The 18346-nt window shown below is 40.4% G+C and overlaps 1 protein-coding gene across 3 annotated transcripts in view; it reads left to right on the forward strand.

The window, feature by feature from the left end:
* CNOT2 (CCR4-NOT transcription complex subunit 2) overlaps positions 1 to 18346 on the forward strand; it is a 106331-nt gene that overhangs the window by 70032 nt on the left and 17953 nt on the right. For all 3 annotated transcript variants that reach the window (XM_075856949.1, XM_075856948.1, XM_075856947.1), the window contains 2 exons: positions 4293 to 4418; positions 17988 to 18112. In XM_075856949.1, coding sequence (XP_075713064.1) covers positions 4293 to 4418; positions 17988 to 18112 — 251 coding nt within the window. The remainder of the gene's footprint in view (positions 1 to 4292; positions 4419 to 17987; positions 18113 to 18346) is intronic.

Below are 18346 nucleotides of genomic sequence, written 5' to 3' on the forward strand. Positions count from 1 at the left end.
GTGTAATGAATCTAAATTAGTGAGAATAATTACTGAAATTTGTGCCTTAGTTTATCTCAATTGTGAACACTCATTTAAGGCTGGGGCTAGACATCGATTTATCACTCACTACGAAACAGAAGTCTAGGTCCATATGAATGCATAAGGCTAGGGCTATACACACACAATTTTAGTCTCGCTACAAATATTTGGTTTGATATTGCTATGGTAAATTGCTGTCCATAGGAATGCATTGAATAGCTTGAAAATCTCATCAAAATCATTCCAGTCAAGACATTTGCCCACGTTTTTCATTTTGTTTTTGTTTTTTTTTGTTTTTTTTGCTACATGCTGGAATTTTAGAGCTACACACTTGTCAAGAGCGATTTTAACCTCTTAACGCCGAAGGACGGATATATCCGTCCTCTGCAGCTGCTAGTTCGCGCAGTAGGATGGATATATCCGTCCTGTGATCGCACGGGTACTGACACTGTACCCACGCGATCAGCGGCAGGAGCACGGCTGTTATACACAGCCTGGCTCCTGCTGCTACTGCCGGAATCGAAGCGCGCTCCGATTCCGGCAGTTTAACCCATGAAATGCCGCTGTCAATAGTGACAGCGACATCTAATGTGTTTGACAGAGGGAGGGAGCTACCTCTGTCACCCCATCGGCGCCCCCGCAAAGAAATCGCGGGTCGCCGTCGGGTTTCCATGGCAGCGGGGGTCTAACAAAGACCCCCAGGTCTGTCTTCAGCATCTGCCTGTTAGGTGATGCCTCCGGCATGACCTAATAGATTGCCTGTCAGTTTTACACTGACAGGCAATAATGCTTTGATATACTAAGCATACCAAAGCATTATATATGCGATCGGCACATCGCATAGTGAAGTCCCCTGGTGGGACTAAAAAAAAAAATGTCAATCATTTAAATAAAGTTGGTGAAAAAAAAAATAATAATTACAGTGAAAATCAAATAAAACAACTTTTTTTGCCCAAAAAGTGGTTTTATTTAGTAAAAGTGTCAAAACAAATAACACATACACATATATGGTATCCCCGCGATCGTAACAACTTGACCAATAAAATGAACACATTAATTAAACCGCCGGATGAACGGCGTCCAAAAAAAACGCAAAAAACAACGGCAAAATTCTCTCTCTTCTCCCATTCCCCCCCATAAAAAATTAAATAAAAATTAATCTATAAGTCCTATGTACCCCAAAATAGTACTAATGAAAACTACACATTGGCCCGCAAAAATCAAGCCCCCATACGGCCACATCGACGGAAAAATAAAAACGTTACGGCTCTTGGAATGCGGCGATGCAAAAACAAGTAATTTTTTTCTAAAAGGCTTTTTATTGTGCAAACGTAGGAAAACATATAAAACCTTTACATATTTGGTATCCCTGTAATCGTGCCGACCCATAGAATAAAGTGAACATGTTATTTACGCTGCATATTAAACAACGTAAATTTGTAACGTGAAAATCAATGCTGGAATATCTGCTTATTTTCAATTCTCTCCTAAAATAAAGTTAATAAAAGTTAATCGATATATTATAAGCATCTAAAAATGGTACAATTACAAAATACATCTCATCCCGCAAAAAACATGCACTTATACGGCTATATAGACGGAATACAAAAACAGTTACGACTCTTGGAATGCGACCGTGAAAAAACAAAAAATAATCCTTGGTCATTAACGTGTAAAATGGCCCGGTCATTAAGGGGTTAAAGAGATTTTCAAGTTACGCAATGCATTCCTATTTATCACAACGATATCACAAATTATATATCCCATTACAAAGATGTGATCGCTGTTCATAGGAATGCATTGAGCGATATCACATCTTTGTAATGGGATATAATTTGTCAGTAGCCCTAGCCTAATGCATTCCTATGGACATCAATTTATTGCTCAATACCAAAGTGTAGGTGTAGCCACAGCCTAAATAATCATACATTTTAACACACACACAAACCCTGCCTAATATTGTGTAGGTTCCCATCCTGCCGCCAAAACCGCTCTGACCTGTTGAGGCATGGACTTCACAACACCTCTGAAGATTTCCTGTGGTATCTGGCACCAAGATATTTTCAGCAGTTCCTTTAACCCCTTGAAGACCGGGCCAATTTTGGCCTTAAGGACAAGAATTGTTATTTTTTTTCTCCTCTTTGCATTACAACGGGCGTAATCTATCTTTTATTTTTTGATTGATTGTAGCTGTATGGGGCTTTGTTTTCTGCGTGACGAGTTGTACTTTATGTAGGTGCGATTTTTGATAAACATTAGCTTCTAATTTATATATATATTTATTTTGGTGAAATGCAGATAAAAACTGTTCCACTACAGTTTTTTATTTATAATTTATAAAAAAAAAAGATTAAAGCGCGTACACTGATCATCATAAATTATGCTATAAATGTATTGTGCACGTTGTGACTGTTTTGAGAATTATATTTAATAAAATTTATTTATTGAATAAAATGCACATTTGTTTCTCTTTCAATAGATTTTTTTTTTCTCTCTTTTTGTATATTTTTTTTTTACTATCATTTACTGGCATAGATCTATATGCCAGTACATTAGCCTATGTACTAATAATACACGGGCCATTGGTAGGGCATACCTAAGTATTCCCTAACAACAGAAAATATGGTCAGACAGTCCTGGGGCTATCTACTCATATAAGGTATAGGTCTCGATCGGTTCCCCCATCGCTTATATCTTTTCAATGCAAAAGTGTTCATGGCGGAGATCAGAGGTTTCGATAATCTCTGCTGTTAGAGCACGGCTGTGTATTATAGCCGTTGCCCTCTCCTGATCTCACGGGCACACTTTGTGTGCCTGCACGATCAGCAGGACAAGTATGCTCGAGAGAATCACTTTATTTGCATGAATAACTTTAAGCATTGGATGTTCTATATCAGGTGTGAATATCTGTCTATCATATACACAGTTTACCCATAACATTAAAACCACTGACTGGTGAAATGAATAGCATTGATTATCTTGTTACGGGGCCTGTCAAGGGATGGAATATATTAAACGGCAAGTGAACAGTCAGTTGTTAATGTGTTGGATGCAGGAAAATGAGCAAGCGTAAGGATCTCGGCAACTTTGACCAGATCCAAATTGTAATGGCTATATGACAATCATAGCATCACTAAAGCAGCAGGTCTTGTGCGGTATTCCCGGTAGTACATACCAAAATTCATCCAAGGGAGCACAAATCGTGAACTGGCGCCTGAGTCACGGACACCCAAAGTTTATGGAGCAATGGAAGAAGGTGGTCTGGTCTGATGAATCATGTTTTCTTTTACATCATCTGGATGGCCGGGTGCTTGTGTGTCACTTACCTGGGGGGAAAAAACAGCACCAGGATGCACTATGGAAAGAAGGCAGGTCGATACTCTGGGCAATATTCTGCTGGGAACCCTAGAGTCCTGGCATTCATGTGGATGTTACTTTTACATATTCACCTACCTAAACATTGGCAACGGAATCACCTAACGGCAGTGGTGTCCTTCAGCAGAATGATGTGCCCTGCTACAATGCAAAAATGCCCCGGAATGTATTGAGGAACATGTCTAAGAACTCAAGATGTCTACTTTGCATCCAAATCCCATATCTGAATCCGATCTATCCACGGACGCCCTATCTCGCAACTTACAGGACTCAAAGGATCTGCTGCTAAAGTCTTGGTGCCAGATACAAATGGACACATTAAGAGGTCTTCTGGAGTCCACATCTCGATGTGTTGGAGCTGTTTTGGTGGCATAAGGGGGATGTACAGAATATTAGGCAGGTGGTTTTAAGGTTATGACTGAACGGCGTAAAGTAGATGTTTAAATGAGTGAGCTATCGAAAGTTTACAATCTAAATACTGTATGTAATTCTAAGATAGAAGCCACTAGGTGGCACAGATGAATGGAACATTAATTACTGCTCTATTGGCACTGCCAATAGCTTTATATCCTAGTAACAGGAAATAATTAATGTTTTTTAGCTATGTCTTGGTCCACAGGTCTTTCTTTATGCATACACTTGTAAATTCCAGGATACTCCGGTCTTTCTAATGCCCTGCATTTTATGCTAAGTTTCTTTTTAAAACCTTTTGTTCAGCAAATATAGTTATGACTGGATGACCCAGTTCATAGAATATATTGACAAATTAGAAATTGGGTCGATTTGGAGTAAAAGCTTGAAAAATAAAGAGATATGTTGTTCTTGGAGGTTTATTCACAACTCCTGTGGTGTTCATTGCTTTTTGTACACTTTTTTTGCACCTTTTTGTATTTTAGATGGAAGTGAAAATGTGACCGGTTTGGACCTTTCGGATTTTCCTGCACTAGCTGATAGAAATCGAAGGGAAGGAAGTGGCAACCCTACTCCATTAATAAACCCTTTGGCTGGAAGGGCTCCTTATGGTAAGGCAATTCCTATTTATTTTAACTGTGCTTGCATAAATACTATTGACAGCTTTCTTCGTGTATTGTTTCTGCTGAATACGTGTTTGTAGTATTGCCATAATTATGTATGTGGAAAAGTTGTGTGTTTTGCACCACTTCATCCCAAATCTTGGAAAGTTGGTCGTATACCTGCAGTAGCAGTTGTTCACTAGCCACATCCCCAACTTCAATAGAGAAGTATCTACTAAGGACATCTGATGGCCCCTATCTCATACCTTGGGAGTCAGAGGAGACTATAATATAACAGGTTAACCCCTTGCCACTGCCGCCATTTTTTTCATTATTTCAATTTCCCTATTTTTTGTCGACATAGCCATATGAGGGCTTGTTTTTTTTCGGGATGAGATGTTTTTAACAACATTATTGTACTATATAATATACTGAAAAACTAATATTCTTTGTGGGGTGGAAAAGAAAAAAACAATTCCTACATGGTTTTTTGGGTTTTGTTTCTATGGCGTTCACCGTGCGGTAAAAACAACGTTTGATTCTGCTGGTTAATACAATACCAAATTTATATATAAAGTTTTTTTTTTAACATTTTATTTTATTTTTTTATTTGAACTTTTATGAAGAAAAAACGGTTTGCCTCTGGGCGTAATAGGAGCGCAAAGATGGAAGACCTGAAGCACCTCATTAGCACTGAGGCTGCCATAACAAATATCGGCACCCCACGATTGTGTCGTAAATGATACAGGGAGTTATCTCTGATCCCAGCTGTTAGACATGGGTGTCCGTTGTAATACACAGGTGACCCCCACGGTGTATGGAGCCCGTGAGCCCACTCCATACTCATCCCTTCCACCGACAATGACGTAAATGTAAGTCAAATGTCAGTAAGTGGTTAAAGTCCAACCTGGCAAATCCTGGTTTCTTGCAGGCCCCATAGACATTATTGAGCTTAAAGGGGTTTTCCCGGAACTAATTTATATTTCACTGCACATATAAAAATAATGTAATTTGTAATATACTTACGTTTTGACTTAATCTTCTAACACCTGATTCCAGCGCCGGTCACGTGATTAGTCTCCATTAGCAAAATCCTTACTTCCGGTGCTAGATTGTCCATGATCTGAGTTCCATTTTCCGGCTGACTTAATGTACGGGTGCGTCATTCCTGACGTCACTGTACACTGTTGGAAGTGGTTGACTGGATACTCCCTTAAAATAGTTTCCAGTCTGCTGCTAGGGGAGAGAAAAGGACGCACAGGGGCTGTGATATCGCAGAAGTGGGCATGCGTGGTAAGCATTGCGTTTCTGAGCATGCGTGGTTTGTACACTAGCAGTATTTCTCACGCATGCCCACTCCTGCGCTATCACAGCGCCTGCGCATCATTTTCTCCCCCTAGCAGCAGACTGGAAACTATTAGAAGAAATTATGTCAGGAGCCATTTGCTAATAGCTTTCTGACAAGGACTCCGGCGCTGGGGTTAGGGGATTCCACAGAGTCCCGGAGCAGAGCCTATATTAGCCCTCTACCCAGAACTCCGGCTCTGGGGAAGCCCCTGACAACATTGTCCGTATATGGGCAGTGATGTCAAGGGATTCAACAGCGTCCCGGAGCAGAGCCTATACTGGCGCTCTGTCCGGGACTCTGGTTCTGGGGAATCCCCTGACATCACTGTCCATATATGGACAGAGTCTCGGAGCAGAGTCTATACTAGCGCTCTGCTCTGGGACTCCGTCCGATTCTGGGATCAAATTTAGTTTTTTTGTTTTTTTTCCATTACATAAGAGTGTTCTTTGGTACAGCACCGATAATTTATCGTTCACTCTGAATGATCTAATGACAGCAGTCACAACGGCAACAGAGATTAGAAAATGTTTATAGCTGGGTGTAGTAGGCGTGATGAGTCCCTGCTTCTGGCATGTTGGGACACAAGCGGTGCATGCCGGTAACCGTGTGACCGGAAGAGCAAGACAACAAACACACAAAGGTAAACAAACCTTCAATGTAAACAAAAGAGAATAATGGTAAATTAACCCCTTCCCGCTTTGGCCACTTTCGACCTTCCGGACAGCCTCATTTTTCAAATCTGACATGTTTCACTTTATGTGGTAATAACTTCAGAATGCTTTTACCTATCCAAGCGATTCTGAAATTGTTTTCTCGTGACACATTGCACTTTGTTACTGTTCACATTTGTTCTGTTAGTATTTAATTGTGAAAAACGCCCAAATTTTGTGAAAAATTTCAAAAATTAGCATTTTTCTAAATTTAAATGGATCTGCTTGTAAGATAGGCAGTTATACCACACAAAAGTGTTGCTAATTGACATCCCCATATGTCTACTTTCGATTGGCATCGTTTTTACAACATCCTTTTATTTTTCTAGAATGTTACAAGGCTTAGAAATTTAGCAGCACTTTCTCACATTTTCAAGAAAATTTCAAAAGGCTATTTTTACAGGTGGCAGTTCAGTTGTGAAGTGGCTTTAAGGGCCTTACATATTCGAAACCCCCAATAAGTCACCCCATTTTAAAAACTCCACCCTTCAAAGTATTCAAAACAGCATTTAGAAAGTTTCTTAACCCTTTAGACGTTTCACAGGAATTAAAGCAAAGTAGAGGTGAAATGTACAAATTGCATTTTTTTTTTTTTTTTTTTAATCCATTTTTTTCTGTAACACAAACTTTTACCAGAGTACCTAGTAGATTTTAGGCCTCCTTTTTATTAGAATATATTTTAGGCTCCATGTCAGGTGTGAAGGGCTCTTGCGGTGCCAAAACAGTGGAAATCCCCCAAAAGTAACCCCATTTGGGAAACTACAGCCCTCAAGCAAATTATCTAGGGGGTATAGTGAGCATTTTGACCCTACAGGTTTATTGCAGAAATTATTGGAAGTAGGTTGTGAAAATGAAAATCTACATTCTTTCAAAGAAAATGTAGGTTTAGCTAATTTTTTCTCATTTCCACAAGGACTAAAAGAGAAAAAGCACTACAAAGTTTGTAAAGCAATTTCTCCCGAGTAGAACAATACACCACATGTGGTCATAAACGGCTTTTTGGACACACGGCAGGGCTTAGAAGGGAAAAAACGCCATTTGTTTTTTGGTTCTCAAATTTAGCAGGAATGGTTTGCGGAGGCCATGTCGCAATTTGCAACGCCCCTGAGGGGACAAAACCGTGAAAATGGCCAAAAAGTTACTCCATTTAGGAAACTACACCCCTTGAGGAATTCATCTAGGGGTGTAGTGAGCATCTTGACCCCACAGGTGTTTCATAGATTTTATTAGAATTGGGCAGTGAAAATAAAAACAATCCTTTTTCTTCAATAAGACGTAGCTTTAGCTCAAAATTGTTCATTTTCTCAACAAATAAAGGAAAAAAAGAACCCAACATTTGTAAAGCAACTTCTCTGGAGTATGGAAATACCCCATATGTGGTCATAAACTGCTGTTTGGCCACACGGCAAGGATCAGAAGAAAAGGAGCGCCATTTGGCTTTCGGAGCACAGATTTTGCTGGATTTGTTTCTTGACACCATGTCGCTTTTGCAAAGCCCCTAAGGTACCAGTACAGTGGAAACTACCCAAAAGGGACTCCATTTGGGATACTACACCCCATGAGGAATTAATTTAGGGGTGTATTGAGCATTTTGACCCCACAGGTGTTTCATAGATTTTATTTGCATTTGGCATTTAAAATAATACAATTTTTTCCAATAAGACGTAGATTTAGCTCAAAATTTTTAATTTTCTCAACAAATAAAGGAGAAAAAGCACCGCAACATTTGTAAAGCAATTTCTCCTGAGCAATGCCCTATATGTGGTCATAAACTGCTTTTTGGGCACACGGCAGGGCTTAGAAGGGAAGGAGCTCCATTTCGCTTTTGGAGTGCAGATTTTGCTGGATTGATTTCTGGCCGCTATGTAGCATTTGCAAAGCCCCTGTGGAACCAAAACAGTGGAAACACCCCAGAAGTGAACCCATTTTGGAAATTACACCCCTCAAGGTATTCACCTAGGGGGTGCAGTGAGCATGTTAACCCTGCATGTGTTTTGCAGAAATTAGTGTGCTCTCGATGTTGCAGAGTGAAAATGGTTTTTTTTTTTCTTCCATAGATATGCCAATATATGGTGCTTACCGTAACAAGACAGCTCTCTAATTATTATGCTGTGTTTCCCAGTTTTAGAATCACCCTTCATGGGGCACTAATCTTTTGCCTGGACATTTGACAGGGCTCAGGAGTGAAATAGTACCATGCGAAATTGAAGCCTAATTTGTCAACTTAAAAAGTATTGGTTCACAATTGCAGGGCTCTGATGTGAAATAATAAAAGAAACCCCTGAGAAGTTACCCCATTTTGGAAACTACACCCCTTAAGATATTAAGGGGTGTAGCGAGCATTTTCACCCCACAGGTCTTTTCCATAAATGATTGCTCTGCGGATGGTGCAAAGTAAAAATTTAAATTTTTACCCAGATATGCCAATTCAGTGGCAAATATGTTATGCCACTGGAGACATACACCCCAAAAATTGTTAAAGGGTTCTCCCAGGTATGGCGGTGCCTTATATGTGGAAGTAAACTGCTGTTTGGGCATGCTGTAGGGCTCAGAAGGGAGGGGGCACCACTTGGCTTTTGAAGCGTAGATTTTGCTTGGTAGTAGTTTTGTTTGGAGTTTTACTGGTATTTCAGTTTATAATGTGGGGGTGCATGTAAGCTGGGCAGAGTACATCAGGGGCATAGTCAGGTGGTATAATAATGGGGTAAAACCAATAAAAGAATCCATAGATGTGTGTTACGCTGTGAAGCAATCCTTTCTGCACTGGCCAGTGTCACACTGATAAATACTCATCACCTTTGCAGTTTGGGGTATTTTGCTGGGAAAGTGTTGTCCTGGTATAATACGGGCACCCTCGCTTCCAGCAGATATGTTTGGACCCTCCCCTTCCTGCTCCCTAATTTTAGGGCCCAGATAAATCGCCTCTTGAAGTAGAAGATATGTTCCCCTCGGGCCTGCACAAGCGCATATTTTTTATTTCCTGACTTATTGGAGCCTTAACTAATTAAATTTTTTTTCATACACATAGTGGTATGAGGGCTGTGTTTTTGCTGGGTGAGCTGTTATTATTGGTACCATTTTGGGGGACATGCGACTTTTTGATCACTTTTTATTAACATTTTTGTAGGGCAAGGTGACCAAAAAACAGCAATTCTGGCATAGTTTTTGTTCATTTTTTTTAATATAGCGTTCACCATGCGTTATGAATTACATGTTAACTTTATTCTGCGGGTCCGTACTATTCCGGCAATACCGAATTTAAAGCACTTTTTTATGTTTTACAACTTTTTGCACAATAAAATTACTTTTGTAAAGAAGAATGTGTTTTTTCTGTGGCCATGGTGTGAGAACCATAACTTTTTAATTTTTTTTGCCGCTGGAGGTGTATGAGGGCTTGTTTTTCTGCGAGACGAGCTATAGTTTTTATAAATACCATTTTTGGATACATGCGACTTTTTGATCTCTTTTCATTTCAATTTTTGTAGGGCAAAGTGACCAAAAAAAAACAGAAATTCTGGCATTGTTTTTCACTTTTTTTTTTTTTGTACGCCATTCACCTCGTGGAATAAATAACAATATTTTTATAGTTTAGTCCGTTCTGGTCGTGGCGATACCAAATATGTATGGTTTATTTATTTATTTTCAATAATAAAAGACTTGATAAGGCCCTCCACACTCCATGATACGCTTTCGCTGATTGTGGTTTTCGGCTTTGAGAATCGTCTGAATGGCAGACTAGGAGAGACCGCAAACAAGACCTAGGCTTTAACAGCCATTCTGTTAAACGCAGCTGAGCTAAAGTGGGCAATCTTTCTGTGTTGCGACTTTTCAAGAGCAGCACACTACCGCTGTCAGACAGCACTTTTCTTGTTAAGGGAATCACTAAGCAATTTCAGTGATCTGGCTTTGTTGTGGTAGGGTCTGCCCGGCACCCGCCTTCACTTCTTCCTGGGTTAGCAATGCTTGCTTCACCTGGGCATCTCAGAGAAAGCATCACAGGAAGACTTAACTGATCTAGCTTCTCAACTTCTTCATGCCTAAAAGTAAAGCCTCTCTTGAGATGGCCCACTTAGTTTCCAGGGTGACAGCTAACTGTCGCTTTTCACCGCTCTGTTTGGTTTAAATCTTTGGCATCAGACCCTTTTTCTAAAAAGGCCCTCACTGGTTTGAGATCATGGAATCTTATCGATTTCCAGGGTGAAGCTCATCTTCTTTGTGTTAATTCCCTTCCACACGGGCCGATGGTTCCTCCTTAGCGGAACAGCACTATGCGACAGTGTCTCAGGTCTGCAAAGCTGCTGCCTGGGCTTTAGTGCATAAGTTCACAAAGTTCTACCAAATTCATACTATGGCATCCTCTGATTCCAACCTGAGCCACAAGGTATGTGCGTTAAGCAGGTGGCATGGTAGGTTCTTCTTTTGCCCTCCATCTGGAACTTCATTTGGATGTCCCAAGGTGCTGTGCCCACAATCACATTAACCTGAAAATTTGATTTTTCTACTCACCGTAAAAACCTTTTCTCGTTTAATTAGTTGGGGGACACAGTTCCCGCCCTCAATTGGTATTCTTGTTTTTGTGGTTTTCTCTCAGGAGCCAGATATGTAGTTTCTTTTCTATTTGTTTTTCTTCTCCTGCTTTCTACACAAAACTGGCTAGCCTAGTGTCTGTGGGAGGGGCTAGCCTGGAAGGAGCCAACACTTTTTTAAAAAGTTATTATTATTGGGGGGCCTATTCCCATGGTGCTGTCCCCCATCCCCTCCAATGAATTTGAATAGGCTTTTATGGTGAATACAAAAATTCTACTTTTTAACCCATTTTTATAAGTTTATTGCCACATATTCAGATTTCCTCCATCTATCCTGTTTCATAAATGTTTTCCCCCTTATTGGATGCACAGTAATGTATTCCATAGCATATGTCATTCCTAAAGCATAACTTTCCCATTGTGGTAGAGCCGTACTTTTGGTGCACGTATGCAAAGGCTCCCATTCACCCGGTGCATGCCAGAAAGCGTGTCCTTTTCACATGCAGCGATCCGGTATATGTCGGCATTCTTCATTTTTTTATATATATATTTTTTTGCTCTATATAATAGTGTAGTTGACTGCACTATTCTATACAGTGACATGAAAAACGTATACAATGCCGATCCCGATGCGTACATCCGACAGAAGTCTTGAACGCTATATGAACAGGTCCTAACATATACAGTAGATGTAATGTATTTGAATAGTTACTCAACTTTTTATTTGGATTACAAAATTTATCGTGTACAGATCCTGAGTTGCAAAGTAAATTATAGTCGAGCTGCATTCAAAATTTGGCTGGTCATCATTTGAAACGGATGAAAAGTTTGTCATCAGACACCTGTTGATCAGCTTAACCCTTTCAGGACCGAGCTCATTTTGGCCTTCAGCACCAACCCCATTTTTTTAAATCTGACATGTAATTTTATATGGTAATAACTCTGGAAGGCTTTTGCCTATCCAAGCGATTCTGAGATTTTCTCGTGACATATTGTACTTTATGTTAGTGGAAAAATGTGGTCAATAAATTCATTGCTTATTTGTGGAAAACACCAAAATGTAAAGAAATTTTGCAAAAATTATGACTGCTTGTAAAACCGATAGTAAGGCTATGTTCACACGGGGTATTTTGCCGAGTTTTTTGACGCGGAAACCGCGTCGCAAAACTCGGCAGAAACGGCCCAAGAACGCCTCCCATTGATTTCAAAAACTGCCTCGCGGGAAAAAGAAGCGACATGCCCTATCTTCGGGCGCTTCCGCCTCCGACTTCCCATTGACTTCAATGGGAGGCAGGAGAAAGCGTATTTCTCGCTGTTTTATGCCCGCGGCGCTCAATGGCCGCGGGCGAAAAACGGCGCGATAATTGCCGCGAAAATCGGCGTGCAGGGAGAGGAATATCTGCCTCAAAGTTCCAAACTGAATTTTGAGGCAGATATTCCTCCCCCAAAAATACTCCGTGTGAACATAGCCTAAGGGTATGTTCACACGCTTAACAAAAAACGTCTGAAAATACGGAGCTGATTTCAGAGAAAACAGCCTCTGATTTTCAGGTGTTTTTGAAGCTGAAAATGAAATGTCTAGCTTCTTTTGAGGCTTCTTTTCTGGCGTTTTATGAGGCGTTTTTCATATTGTTCAATGGAACATCAGCTCCAAAAAACGCCTCAAGAAGTGACATGCTACTACTTTTTACGGAGCGTCTTTTTTACGCTCCGTGTTTTCAAACGGAGGCGTAAAAAAAAGACGCCCCTTTATGAACAAAATGCTGTTTTTCCCATTGATTTCAATGGGCAGACGTTTGCAGGCATTCAGCTTCCGTTTTTTCAGGCGTTTTTTAGGTGTAAAACGAAATACTCCTGAAAACACTGCGTGTGAACATACCCTCATGCCACACACAATAGTTACTATTTTACATATGCCATATGTCTATATTATTTTATTTTCCTAGGACGTTACAAGACTTAGCAGCAATTTCTCACATTTTCAAGAAAATTTCAAACGGCTATTTTTCAAGGACCAGTTAAGTTGTGAAGGGGCTTTGAGGGCCTTATGTACTAGATAGACCCCATAAATCACCACATTTTAAAAACTGCACCCCTCAAAGTATTCAAAACGTCATTCCAAAAGTTTCTTAACCCTTTAGACGTTTCACAGGATTTAAAGCAAAGTAGAAGGGAAATTTACAAAAAAAAATTCCCAAAATTAATTTGTAATTTATTTTTTCCTGTAATGCAGAAGATTTTACCAGAGAAACACAACTCAATATTTATTGCCCAGATTCTACAGTTTTTAGAAATATCCCACATGTGACCTAAGGCCTCATGCACACGACCGTAGCCATGTGCACGGCCGTGATTTTCGGGTCGGCCGGCAGTGGACTCTCAGCCGCGAGCCGCCCGCAAATCGCGGGCCTTGCACATGGCCGCGGCCATTATTTTCAACAATCCCGGACCGCAGAACACTGCCGTAATAAGACATCTCCGTTCTTTCTTCGGTGCGTGCTCCCGGGCCATGTACGGACCGTAAAAACTATGGTCGTTTGCATGGCCCCATAGAAATGAATGGGGCCGCAATTCTCTCGTGGATTTTTTGGGGGAATTGCGGCCGCAAAAGCACGTTCGTGTGCATGAGGCCTTAGTGTGATAATGGACTGAAACACAGGCCTCAGAAGCAAAGGAGCACCTAATGGATTTTGGGGCCTCCTTTGTGACACTGTTTTGGAAACTACACCCCTCAAGGAATTGATCTAGGGGTATAGTTGGCATTCTGACCCCACAGGTCTTTTGCTATATTTATTGGGGTTTGTCTGTGAAAATGAAAATCTACTTTTTTCTGAAAAACTATAAAATGTTGTAATTTTTACAAAGAATAAAAAGCACAACAAAACATGTAAAGCTATTTCTCCCCATAGCGGCAATACCGCATATGTGGTAATAAACGGCTGTTTGGACCCACGGCAGAGTTCAGAAGGGAAGGAGCGCAATTTGGATTTTGGAGTGCAGATTTTGCTGGATTGGTTTTCAGTGCCATGTTGCAACGCCCTGGAGGGACCAGAATAGTAGCAACCCACCAAAAGTGACCCCATCTTGGAAACTACACCCCTCAAGGAATCTATCTAGGGGTATAGTGAGCATTTAGACCCCACAGGTCTTTTGCAGAATTTATTAGAATTAGGCCCCAGAATTAGACCCCGCGAGGTCCATAAATGGTTTTTCATTCGAAATGAACCCTTTCAGGACTGATCCATTTTTTGCTTTTTCATTCTTGTTTTTTCCGCTTTCCAAGAGCCATAACTTTTTTTGTTTTTCCGTCAATAGAGTGGTGTGAGGGCTTATTTCTCGCGGGGGGGGGGGGGGGGGGGGAGTTGTAGTTTCTAGTGACACCATTTAATGTACTGGGAAACTGAAAATTAAGTTCTTTGCAGGCTGAAATTGGAAAAAGCTGTGATTCCTCCTTTATGTCTTGGGTTTCATGTGTGTTAAAAACAACAACTTAAATTTTTGCTATGATTTAATACAATTAAGGTGATACCAAATTTATATATTCTTATTTAGTTTTTATATTTTAATACTTTTCCCAAGTAAAAACTATTTGTTAAAAAAAACTAAAACTTTTTGTTTCACCACATTCCGAGAGCCACAACTTTTTTTATTTTTCGGTCGATTGAGTGGTGTGAGGGTTTATTTTTTGCGGGACGAGCTGTAGTTTTTATTGGTACCATTTTTTGGTACATACAACTTTTTGATCACTTTTTATTCCTTTTTTTTTAACTGGTTCCCGACCGATGGCTGTGTATTGCGGCCAGCGGTCAGGGTCCTTAAAACCCACGCCATAGACTATTTACTGTGTGGGTTTTAGCTTGCTGTCGGTTTTTTGTTTTTTTTTGTTTGCTTTTTGGCAAGCAAGGTGACAAAAAAAACAAAATTCTGACAATGGTTTTGTCTTTTTTTTTTTACAGCTTTCATTGTGTGCTATAAATGACATTTTACTTTGTTCTGCGGGTCGACACAATTATGGCGATACTGTATGTATATAGTTTTTTTAAAATGTTTTGTGGTGTTTGCGCAATAAAATCACTTTTCTATAAAAAACATTTTTTTTTGTCACCATATTCTGAGAGACAACTTTTTTTTATTTTTCAGTCAAAAAAGCTGTGTAAGCTTGCGCAACGGGCTGTAGTTTTTATTGGTACTATTTTGGGGTACATGCGACTTATTGATCACTTTTTATTCTATATTTTGGGAGAGGTAGTGACCAAAAAATAGTGATTCTGTCATTGTTTTTTAATTATTTTTTTTTGCGGTTTTCACCGTGCGGGAAAAATATTATATTTTAATAGCTTGGGTCGTTACGAACGTGGTGATACCAAATATGTGTACTTTTTTTTAACGTTTTCATTTTTTACCTATAATAAAAGGCTTATTATTGGAAAAAAGAATTTTTTGTTTTTGGAATTTATAAAACATTTTTGTAATGTATTATAAACTGTCAGTGTGCGCCGAGAGTCACAAGGACAGGAAGCCTATGAGGACCAGCCTCCAGCTGGTCCTCATAGGCTTCCGTGCATGGCAGACCCGGAGGCCATTGTATGGCCTCCGGTTTTGCCATGACAGCTGATGGCAGCACCCGCAATTGGTCCCCGGAAAGTTTGTTGTAGCAACAAACTTTCCAGTTTGTTGTAGCAACAAACTTTCCAGTTTGGGGTAGCAACAAACTTTCCAGTTTGGTGTAGCAACAAACTTTCCCTGCGATCACATGATCGGGACCTGAACTAATCAGGTTCCGATCATGTCTCCGGGAACAGAGGCAGGGGTTAGCAGCGCAATCCGGGTGTCCGCGCTACTCTGAGACATCCGATCACGCTTCTAACACCCACCGTGAACTCACGTTGGCGCTGCACAGAGCCCAGCAAGCGCCGACGTGAATTTACAGTGGGCGGTCTGGAAGCGGTTAAGGGTATGTTCACACGTCCTATTTTCAGCCGTTTTTCCACCGTTAACGCCCCGAAAAACGGCAAAAAATACCGGTGCTGAACGCCTCCAAACATCTGCCCATTGATTTCAATGGGAAAAACGGCGTTCCGTTCCCACTGGGCATTTTTTGGGCGGCCGTTTTTTTTTTTTTTAAATTCCCCTGTAAAAAAGAAGTGAATGTCACTTCTTGAGAAGTATTTGGAGCCGGTTTTCATTGACTCCATAGAATAACCGCTCCAAAAACGTCCGTAAAAAACGCAAGTTGCTTAAAAAACAGCTGAAAATCAGAGGCTGTTTTCCCCTCCGTTTTTGGTAAGCATGTGAACATACCCTTACTGAGCTTCTATAATGCGTTGGGTCAGTTAATTTTTCCTACATCAGATAGTTGTACAGTTTGGCCCCATGCACACGACTGTATTTTCATCTATCCGGAAATACTGTCCGTAAATACGGATCAGTAGGCATCAATATTTCATCCGTATATACGGATCCATACAAAAAGAGGGAGGCTGTAAATGATGTCATCAACATGTTGCCTAGCAATGCTTCCGTAAATACGGACGGTTTACAGATGCACATCAGTAGCCGTTCGTATTTACGGAAGCTCCCATAGGCTTCTATGAGGGAGTCCTTGCCGTAATTACTGACAGGAATAGGATAGGTTCAATAATTTTTTCAGCATGGACACCCATCCGTAAAAAAAACTGAAAGGTGTCCGTGGCCAATAGAAATGAATGGGTCCGTAATTACTGTCAGTATTTTTCATCAGTAATTACGGACAGTAAATACTGTCGTGTGCATGGGGCTTTACTAGTGTAAAGATGGCCTTTTCAGGTCTTGTTTAGTCATTGAGCCAGCAAGGAATGTTTGGAGATTTCAGCTTTGAAGTCTGAAAAATGGTGAATACAACTCTGGACAGTTAGGCTGGTCTCGCACATAGTGGGGAATTTATTAAGTTTTTTTTTTTACACACAAGTTTTGATTTTAAGAGCGCTGCTTAATAAATTAGGTGCACCTCTGTCTCTCCGTGCACCAGAAAGGGAAATCTACCTAATTTATAGTAACTCTTTGGGCTCTGGCCCCTTATGCTAAGCCCCACCCACATCCTATCTTCAGGATAGGCCCTCCATATCTGATCGGTGGGGGTCAGATTCTCTGCACCGCCGCCGATCAGCAGTTTTGAAGGGGCCGCGGCGCTCACGCGAGCACTACTTCCGATTCATTTCTGTCACTGCTTGTACTGTGAATCGCTGACCCACTTGTAGCGACAGTTCACAGTATTAAAGCCCTCCCCTATTCACTTGAATGCTAAAAATCTGTAATACTGTGAACTGCCGCTACAAGTGTGTCCTTGATTCACAGTGCGGAGCAGGTAATGAATGAAGAAGAAGCAGTGCTTGCATAAACGCTGTGGCCCCTTCAAAACCGTTGATTGGCAGGGGTGGAAAGGCCATCATTATTACAAAACCCCTTTAATGGGGCTTTAACAAGCAGCGAAAAAGCAGCCTTTTTTCTTTCCATTATACCATTGCAGGAGGGGGCTTTTTATAATAAGTGGAGAGGAGCATTGAAAGAAAAGGTATGGGCAAAGTGGGCAGTATATGTTGTTGGTGAAATTTCTCACTTTAGATGCAGAAGGTGCCCTGCAACAATATCCTTGGCTGTAAGGCAGTTCAAATTCCCCAGTCAGTAGTCTGGATCCCATAAATAAACTGAATTGTTTTCCGTTACTGTTACGCATGTTCCCTATTATATTTTGATAATCACAACAAAGGTGATCCTACATTTTGACAAACATATCTGAACTGACTTGTATTTACTCCCACAGTTTTAATATATTCTTCCCTAGGGTATAAACGATGTTAAAATAACAGTATAATATTTTATATGTGTGTATTCTATTGTATTGCTACTTTATAACACAAAATATAATATTATATTGTAATAGATCTTGATATGGATTGTTGGGGGTTCGTTTGTGGTTTTTTTGCACCATTATAAATGCTAATTCTTTTCTCTACAGTCGGTATGGTGACAAAACCAGCAAGTGAGCAATCCCAGGACTTCTCAATACACAACGAGGACTTCCCTGCATTACCAGGCTCCAGCTATAAGGATCCAACATCGAGCAATGATGACAATAAATCTGTACGTAGCAGAGATTTTACGTAATGTATTTCTAGAAAACAGACTGGCACTGCCTTGCCCAATTTGTAGAACCATAGCTTCCTCGGAGTTGAAAGAAAATTGTTACCATGAACTTTGATGTACAAATTCTTTGGTGGTGCTCTGTGATATACAGAATTCACCAAAAAATGGGACATCCTAATATACAAAAGAAACACACAAAAACAGGCCATACTTACTAAATGGCCAGGTAGA

This window comes from Rhinoderma darwinii, chromosome 3, assembly GCF_050947455.1.
Source record: "Rhinoderma darwinii isolate aRhiDar2 chromosome 3, aRhiDar2.hap1, whole genome shotgun sequence".
NCBI classification, from domain to species: domain Eukaryota; kingdom Metazoa; phylum Chordata; class Amphibia; order Anura; family Rhinodermatidae; genus Rhinoderma; species Rhinoderma darwinii.